General features: G+C 40.5%; 1 protein-coding gene across 1 annotated transcript in view; it reads right to left on the minus strand.

Annotated features, from left to right (window-relative positions):
• The window catches only part of TXLNB (taxilin beta), a 44,831-nt gene extending 36,109 nt beyond the window's left edge, over positions 1 to 8,722 (minus strand). The window contains exons 1-2 of the mRNA XM_037144963.2: positions 8,590 to 8,722; positions 4,323 to 4,769 (exon numbers count right to left, since the gene is read on the minus strand). Of these exons, the coding sequence (XP_037000858.2) occupies positions 4,323 to 4,755 (433 nt within the window). The 5' untranslated portion in view covers positions 4,756 to 4,769; positions 8,590 to 8,722. The remainder of the gene's footprint in view (positions 1 to 4,322; positions 4,770 to 8,589) is intronic.
• Between the last annotated feature and the right edge of the window lie 873 nt (positions 8,723 to 9,595).

The following is a 9,595-nucleotide window of genomic DNA, read 5'->3' on the forward strand; positions in this document are numbered from 1 at the left end:
CCTTTCCCAATTCGGCTCAGAAGGGAGTACAAATTATTTTGCTTGAGACATATTTTTCTCTCTCCTTCCACCTACTTCTCTAAACCCTCTTCTCATTTTAGAATCTGGCCCATATTTTAGCATCCCTATGAACCTACTCATGAACCTTTTAGTCTTGGCTGATTCTTCGTCTGCATGAATGTATCTGGTCTCCTACCATATTTTCCAGAAAATCTAGCACTTGTTTAGCAGCAGTTTATTTCCCTCTCACAGTGAAACCAGAAATCAAAGTAAAATGGATGAAACAGACCACCGGGAAAGTGATTCTTCTAAGGCAAAGTGAGTAAATGGCTAAAGACATTTCAGAATCCCAATGTCCTGCTCAAGGTGCCCTTCAGAAGGTAGAGCCAAAACTCTCTTGAAGTAGAAAAATGAAACACATTAAGAGAGCTAAGTAAATGCTTCTCAACTAATATACTGATTATTTTTATTTATGTATATATTTGGTTCTGCAACATTAATGACTGCGGATTTTCCCCTTGTTTTCATTATGACTAATCTTACAATCACATCAACTAACTGAATAACATTTTTTTTCAGTCTTTAAAACTCAAAACCCTCTAGGCTTCACCCTGACTAGTGTGGCTCAGTCAGTTGGAACATCTTCCTGCAAACCAGAAGGTCATAGGTTTGATTCCCAGTCATGGAACAAGCCCAGTTGGGACACATGCAAGAGGCAGCTAATCGATGTTTCTCTCCCACATTGATATTTCTCTCCCTCTCTTCCTCCCTTTCCCTCTCTCTAGAATTAATAAAAGGAAAAAAATTAAAGAACAAACCCCAACTCTCAGTTTCCCTATCTATAGTAAGTGGTTTGACTAAATGGATCCTGAGCTCAGAATGGGCCTGTGGATCAGCTCTGTTTTCTCTTGGGCTTTTGCTTCAAACTGATTTCCTACTCAATCGGTTATCAACCTAAATATCAGAAAGTATATTATATTTTGTCAGTTTTGTGCTTATTACCATGTAGATCTTGTACAGCCCAGATAATATTAGCAGAGGAATGATTAGTAAATCACTTGTGAGCCTGCAAGATGGAGTGAGGGAAGCAAGGGGGCACGTGAGATGTTAACAGGACACGTCGCCGTGCCCTCCAACAGGGCATCTGTTTTTGTCCCTCTCACTTCAGATGCCAGGGAGGAAGTGCACACTGAAGAGATAGACTGTGGCTCTGCCCACTGAAGGGACAGTGTGTTGGCTGTGGGAGGATTTGCAGCCCCTACAGGAAAAAAGTCCCGGGTGCCTGGGCTGCAGAGACATTTTCTAAATATGCAGAGGTGTTCTGTGAAAGAAGGGTATTTTGGTCCAATAAGTTTAGGAAATGCTGTAAACCATGCCCATCACTACTGGAAATCTTTGCTGTATATTAAAGGTCAGAGAATTCTGGCAGTAGGATAATTGTAACTTGGTCTGAAATCTCAAATATCCCAAAAAGTTGAAAAGTTTTGGGCTAGAGAGTCAGAACATTTCAGCATCTTAAACATACCAATAAAGTGAAAAATTTCTGATAAATATGCAATAACTAAAAACTCATCTGTGATCAAATATGTAAGTGGAATCTAAGGATATATTTTTGGGCATGGGTAGAATGACTTAACACAATTCTGTAGAAGGTCCAGGTAGATTTTAAAAGACGATCACAGCTGGCACTTTCTATTTTCTGCTAAAGGTAGAGGAAACACTTCTTAGAAGCACTGGGACCATTGCTTATACCATTTGTGTCAGAATTACCCAGGCTGCCTTGGCTCAAATCAATACCTACCAATTCTGAATCTCTGTGCTAAGAAGCAGCATTTTTGATGAATTATGTATTCGATTCCAATGCTTAGTTAAGTTGGAAAACCACTGATTTAGATAATAGTGCAGGGCCATTTAATTGAAAAATGGCCAAGAAGCCTATTAAAATCACTTGTAGACAACTAAAATAATATTTAAAATGGTGGTTAGATATTTAGATTAGCCTTAAATGTTGCTTTAACTGCTGTTGTACCTGGAATAGCACAGTGGTTAGAAGAACATAAATGGTATTCAGAGGGGCGGCATGGGAGGGTCAGTAGCGTGGGCACGGATCATTAGAGTGGACCCACCTGTGCAGTCCAACTCACAGATATTGGTTCTGACCAAACACGTTCCATCAAAATTTGGCAATTTGTGGAGAGTGGCAGAATTAGAGTTGTGGAATTTTTTCTTGAATTTTAAAAATTAAGAGGTTCATGCAGATCTTGAAATAATTCATAAACAGAATAGAAACCAGACTTGGCCATCTTTAACTTTAATTCTACTTTCTTCATATCCATCCTCTCAGTACAACTCATACAAATTCCTGTGCAGACGTGGTTTTAGAGTGATAAAGCAAAGGGACTTTCTTGGTTGGAAGCACTTGAAATCATTCACCTCTGCATGTGATTCTGTATTGTCTTATGGGAAGTTTTTGTTAAGGGACCCTTTGGAGGTGCCTTGGAATGAGAAGGAAAAATAGTTCCTGTAACACAGATCAACTTTATTCACCTTCCCAAAGTGCTAAAACACTAGAGTAATTCCAATCTTGCATGCTGCAACTAGATCTTTTTGCTGGGTGAGTCAACTAGGCTATTTGAATGTGTCTTTTAGCCCTTCTTGAAACATTGCCAGCAATGAATGGATTTTAAGCATCATCGTGATGTCTTGTGTCAGCACAGACATACTTTTGGGTTTACAGATAATCTGTTACTAAAGTCTGAACCCAGTTCTGATTCTAACACTCACAATCTTTCACTCTGCCTTGTTGTCTTTAGAAACAAGTAAGATATGGACACTGCCCTTGATAGATTCTCCATCCAGCATGGGATGCAGATATGTAAACAAATGTTTGCTGCAGGAAATTTAATAAAACACTAAGGAAGGTGATGCAGACTCTACCTAGGCATGTCAGGGAATGAATCACCTAGGAGCTGGTGTTGGTAGTGAGTGTTTCAGTGAAATTCACCAAAGAACACAGGCAGAGGGACGTTCATATGCAAAGTAACACACTCTCATTTGTAGCTAAAACAATAATTCTCTCACCTCTCTCTCACAGCCATTTTTGGTGTCCCTCATGTCTCTCCCAACAATTTTCCTGTGCCTGTTCTAGCGCGTAGCTTATGTAATAATTAGTTTACATGTCGGTTTTTCTCTATACCAAGAGCTCCTTGACTAAAAGGCCTTGGCCACTAATTTATCTTTGTGCACTTAGCACAGAGCCTCATAAAGACTAGACATTAATAAGTATTTGCTGAACCAATGGAATAATGAGAGTAAGAGTATTTTCTGCAATTGTTGACATTCTGAAATGGACACATTTCTGAAGAACTTTGTTAAATAAAAAATAGTTTATATAGTAATGGGACATATTACTAAGTGATCCAACTGACAACCATTTCACATGTACAAAACAACCCCAACACTCACATTTTGTTTAAACCCAAATTCCACTAGCTTTGCTTTCAATAATTTTCCTGTTATTCAGCCATTTGTCTTTACAACAAATATTTACTGAGCACCTACCATGTGCCACCTACTGTCCTACACACCAGGCCTCTGATGACGTCCAATGTATACACAGTTCCTGCCCTTGAAAAAAGAGCTAGTGGGGAAGATACTTATTAACCAAATAGTCACAAAATAAGTGCACATTCTTAAATGCTGATGTATGCTAGGAAGGAAAGATATATAGTACCAACAGAAACAGAGAACAGTAAGACTTTATCTATAGTTGGGTTAAGAAAAATGCCATTTGAGTTGTGAGCTAAATGATGAGATAAGGAATCAAACGTCTGAACTGGGGGAATGGGTGGGCACATCGAGGGAGAGAAAATGGGATGTACGCAGGCCCTGAGGCAGGTTTCAAGAACTGAAAGAGATCAGAATGACTAGTCATTAGGCAGCAGTAGCGGTGGTGGTGATCGGGACAGAGTGTTCAGGAGGGGGATGTTGTAGGGCAGAGTGGTGTGTGATAAAGCTAGAAAGAGTGGTTTGGGATAGACCATTAGTGCCTGAAAGACTGTTGAGAGTTCTGATCTTTGTTCTAAGAAAATGGGAAGCCACTGAGGGCAGAGGGGAAGTGGGTCACCTGTGGAAAGTTCACGTTAGCTCCGTTGAGGGAAAGCAGCTAGGGACAAGTACAGCGAGAACGTGTAGGGAAACCCTGAAGGAAGCTGTTGCAGTAATCCAAATATGAGCTGTGTCTTTAGTAAAGGTTGGAGGAAGAGCCCCTTTGTTTTAAACTCATTCAAAGAAAAATCATAATATAGAATACAACTACTTGCCTAATCCTTTTAGAAATTTCTTTTCCAATTTTTGCTCTTTATTGCTGACAGGCTCTTTGGCTGTAGGTGGCTCTCCAGAAGTGATGGGTTCTCTCTCGGCCTCTTCAGCGGCTTCCTCACAGTCCGCGTCCTCCTGATCAGCGGGTTCTGCGTTCTCAGGCTGCTCCGTGGTGGAGCTCTCTCTGCCTGCGGCGTGGGCAGCAGGCCCATACGTGTTAATGATGGCTTCCAGCTGTCTGTTCAACTCTTCGGAGATGTCATGAGCCCCTGATTCAGGTTTCACCTCTGCCTCCTTCAGTGGTGCTTGGAGTGGGGATGAGGAGTCTCGATGCCCTTGCTTCTCCAGGCCATTTAGACTGGGTGGTGATGAACTGTCCCCCGGAGGCACGGACTGTGGTTCTCCCGAGAGCTGTACAGAGTGGTTAGCCTCCATCCTGGGAGCGGTACCTAGTGGCAAGCACAGACGGACTTTCTGTAGTTAACCCAGTTACATGTCAATGATAAGGGTATCCCCAAATGAGCACCTGCTGATTACAGTTTCTCACACAGAGTGAGTATACTTTGTACTTCCACAAACCATCAATATTGCAGTTGGATAGGTAGAAATAGAGGGAAGCCATTTTTCCAAATCGGGTCATGTGATTAGCAGATTTTGGGTTTCGGTCTTTAAATTCCACTAGTATCTTCTATTATTGATATTAACAGAGTAATTCAAGATGTTGTTTTTCATGGCTGTATTTATCATTTTGTTTAGAATAGCCAATTTGTATAACCATTCTCTTAAATACTACGTAGATTTACAATTATTGGAAGTACATGGATGTATACATTTAAAATATTTACATTCTAAATGGTATTATTTTTCAAAGTTAAAATATTTAATATTAGAGCCACTGAACTTACTAAAATCCTTTATAACAATAATATTTCTTAACTATTTTAATCTGTAAATGAATTTTGGTTAATAAGAGTATATTGACATAAATGAATTCTTATACTGGATATAGGATATATATATATATATATATATATATATATATATATAAAAGATTTTATTTATTTATCTTTAGAGGGTAAGGGAAGGAGAGAGGGAGAGAAATATCAAGGTATGGTTGCCTCTGGTGTGTCCCCTGCTGGGAACTGGCCCACAACCCAGGCATGTGCCCTGACTGGGAATTGAACCGCGATACTCTGGTTCGCAGGCCCGCGCTCAATCCACAGAGCTACACCAGCCAGGTTAGGACATATATATTGATATTAGTGATACTGAGCATCTTTTCTGGTATTTTCCTTTTCCCAAAAGATAAAAATCCTTTTTTGAACGTAAAACTAGCATCATTTTTGGAATAAGACAGATAATGAGAGAAGGTGTAAATTAAGAAATTTTTAAAATTTTTCTAATGCTTTTTTGTTCTAATATAAAAACTGACTATCTTTTGGAGAATAAGAACAGGTTACAACTTTCTCTTTTCATTCCAGAAGCTCTAGGATAGCTTAATACTTTTTGAGAAACATCAATGTTTAATGAACAGGGAGGAAATTAACTAGAGAAATAATCCAGATATAATTTGGGTTCTTTGGAAAGAGGGGGCCAAGAATGAGCCAAATCACAGATTCCAGGGTTTCTGGCTAGCACCATGGGTAGGCCCACAATAGGTTTGGCTTTGGTTTTTAAGTTATGGTGCATTCTATTTGTAAATGATATTTAACGGTGAAGTGGCTGAGTATCAGGATAACAAATGATAAGGTGCTCATCATGCACAGGTTTAGCTGCTGCAGAGACACGACAGCAAAACCAGAGGCCCACTGCTCTGTTCCTGGCCCCCCTCCCATTCTCAGGGCAGCAGGTGTCAAATGCTTGAACTCCAGCAAGATCAGAAAATTCAACGAACATAGGTTCTTTTGGATTGGTGTTTCAGGGTTCTTAGGATATAATCCTAGCAGTGGAATTGCTAGGTCAAAAGGCAGATCCATTTTTAGTTTTCTAAGAAAATTCCATACTGCTTTCCACAGTGGTTGTACCAGGCTGCAATCCCACCAACAATGGATTAGGGTTCCCTCTTCTCCACAACCTCTCTAACACTCGTTGGTTGCTTTGTTTACAATGGCCATTCTGACTGGTGTAAAGTGGTATCTCATTGTGGTTTTAATTTGCATCTCTCTGATAGCTAGCGATACTGAGCATCTTTTCACGTAACTCTGTATCCTCTGTGTGTCCTCCTTGGAGAAGTGCCTATTCAAGTCCTTTGCCCGCTTTTTGATTGGGTTGCTTGTCTTCATAGTGTGGAGCTGTGTAAGTTCTTTGTATATTTTGGAGATTAAACCCTTGTCTGAGGTACCATTGGCAAGTATGTTTTCCCATACTGTTGGTTCTCTTTTTATTTTAATACTGTTTTCTTTAGCCATGCAAAAGGTTTTAATTTATATCCTAAGAACCCTGAAACACCAATCCAAAAGAACCTATGCACCCCAATGTTCATAGCAGCACAATTTACAATAGCCAAGAGTTGGGAGCAACCTAGGTGCCCATCAGCAAATGAATGGATCCAAAAACTTTGGTACATACACACAATGGAATTCTATGCAGCAGAAAGAAAGAAGGAGCTCCTACCCTTTGCAATAGCATGGATGGAACTGGAAAGCATTATGCTGAGTGAAATAAGCCAGGTGGTGAAAGACAAATACCATATGCTCTCACCTTTAACAGGAAGCTAAACAACAAAATAAACAAGCAAGCAAAATATAACCAAAGACACTGAAATAGAGAACAGGCTGACAGTGACCAGAGGGGAGAGGGGAAGGAATTTCAGGGGAAAAGGGGAAGGATTTGCAGGAACTAGTTTGGAGGACACCTGGACAACAACTAAGGGGGGTGGAAATGGGAGGGAGGTGGGGAGCACTGGGGGGATGGGCTGGGATGGGAGTAAAAGACAGAAAACTGTACTTGAACAACAATTAAATAAATTTTTTAAAAAAGAAAATTCAACTTACAAACATTGCCACCCACTTGTGGCCCTCACCAAGTACTCATTAACTTAGAAGGGAGTGCTCTTTCCTCTCACAATTTTTTTAAATTGAATTTATTGGGATGACCTTGGCTAATAAAATTATATAGGTCTCAGGTGTACAATTCTATGATATGTCATGTGTGCATTGTATTCTGTGTTCACCACCTCAAGTCAAGTCTCCTTTCATCACCATTTATCCCCCTGCTCCTTCTACCTCCTCCCACCCCCTCTTTTGGTAATCACCATACTGATGTCTATGTCTATGAGTCTTTTTGTTTTGTTTAATCCCTGCACATTTTCCACCCAGCCCCACAACCCACACTGATTCATTTTATCCACCAACTCTATTATCTAACGATACAGTGAGCAGTTGCCTTGTCTTCATCACTGAAGTGTCTTTATCCCAACCACAACTTGTTGGGCACACTCATCTATATATAACTATGCCTCCCCTGAACTTGGAGAAAGACACAGCACCTGCTGTTCAGCCAGAAGCTATTTTAAGCTTTTCTAAAAGGAGCCATGGCATTTAGCACTTTATCCTTGGAAATCAAGGGAAAAGAGTACTTTTTAATACAAACTAAAAACAGTAAACATTTATTGGCTTAAATGCATTTGTGGGTTTTAAAGTGTTAGGAAGTCTTCTTAGAATGTTATAAAAATCTAGATTAAACCAAACTTCTAAGCAGTGAATTTAGAACTGACTCTCTGTAGGAGTATTAGTGTGGCTAGTCTAAATGCAAGCATTTTGTTTATATTAACTTTATTCTTCATTGATTAGAGACAGTAATCATTGATGTTTTTATATTACTCCCACAGGTAGCCTTTAAGTTTCATGCACCACATTTACTTTAAAATGGAATTACTGAGTCATTGTAAACCACAGAACGACTCAATTCTTAAAAGTAGCCTCAAGATAAATCAACAAAGGGGAGAAAAAACAGTTAAAGAACTGGGACTTTTAGATCCTCTCATTCTAGATTAATTTTACAACAAAAATTATTTCTAAATTTTATCCTCTGTAAACTTTATTGCCTGCCTTTTCCTCCGCTGGGAGACAATTTTTTTCCTTGAACTAGCAGTCCCGGCAGATTATCACTCACACACATCCCTTTCTGAGCAACACATTTTAATTATAAATAAAACAATGGAAAGTTCTTCAACAGTTCACTGGCGATCTCAATGCTGCAAGTTTTGAACACTACAAACCGCACCCCACATCTTCTTACACTGCTTGGGGGAGTGTTTGTCACACTTACCAGAAAACTAGAAGCTAAGCAGAGAGTAAAGGAGAGGTAAAGAGGCAGCAAAAAGCTAGTCAGAACAGCAGCAGCAGCAGGCGAAGGCAGGCGGCTGTGTTCTTACGAAGGAGAGAGAAACTGAATACACATACACACACACACATCAGGCAGCAGGAGCGCCGGGAGGGGGAGGGGAGAGCAACACTGTATGACACAGCAAGAGAGAAATGGGCCCCAGCCTCAGTAGTTGTCTCCCAGGCAAACATCTGACAGAGGAGAAGCAGCTGGTAGATCTTAGCAAACTCCATGTTTTGCACTTTGAGAAATTTAAACTCTCAGTATATAGCCCCTTTGCCAGTGCAGTTTTTCACCATTGCTGTTACTTGGGGCCAAGATCAGTCTTCCTAGTTCTTGGTTTATTTCCAGTGTGGCCTATGATTCATCTCCTTTTTCCTCTTCTTATGCCAGTCGAATTAGTGTCAGGTTTCTTACACGAATCATGGAAGTAGGAAAACAATGGCAAAACAAGGAGGGGGTGCAGCTACTTTAATTCTGATGTCACTGTTTGTTTGAAAAATACAAAGCGCAGATTTAGGCAGCTCTCCTGGTGGTGGGTTTAGTATCATCATGGGCATGGTCATTGGCGTGACCTCAGATGCCACTCCTTAGGCCGCTGCCTTGACATCTCAGATGAGCCCTCAGGGAAGCAGTTGCTTTTTCATCTTTAGCTGGAGGCTTCCCCACCTTCCTAAGCAGTGTTTCCAGGTCTTTCCCACCCTTTCTAAACCCTCAACCTGCTCTTCAATTCCTCAGAAGATGAACCTCCTCCTTCCCCACTCATCAAAAGATGCTTCTCTTAACCCTACGCCCAGCCCCCTTTGTTGTCTGTTTTGGGAGAGTGTATTTCCACACTTCTCCAAAGTGGATTCCTCCACCAAGTTTCTGCTCTTGGGACTGGCTGGACATTGCGATACCCCTGTGGTAGGCAGAATAATGCCACTTGAATAACTTCCAGATCCTAATC

Source organism: Artibeus jamaicensis, unplaced genomic scaffold (assembly GCF_021234435.1).
Source record: "Artibeus jamaicensis isolate MK-2021 breed Jamaican fruit bat unplaced genomic scaffold, CSHL_Jam_final contig_3176, whole genome shotgun sequence".
Taxonomy (NCBI): Eukaryota; Metazoa; Chordata; class Mammalia; order Chiroptera; family Phyllostomidae; genus Artibeus; species Artibeus jamaicensis.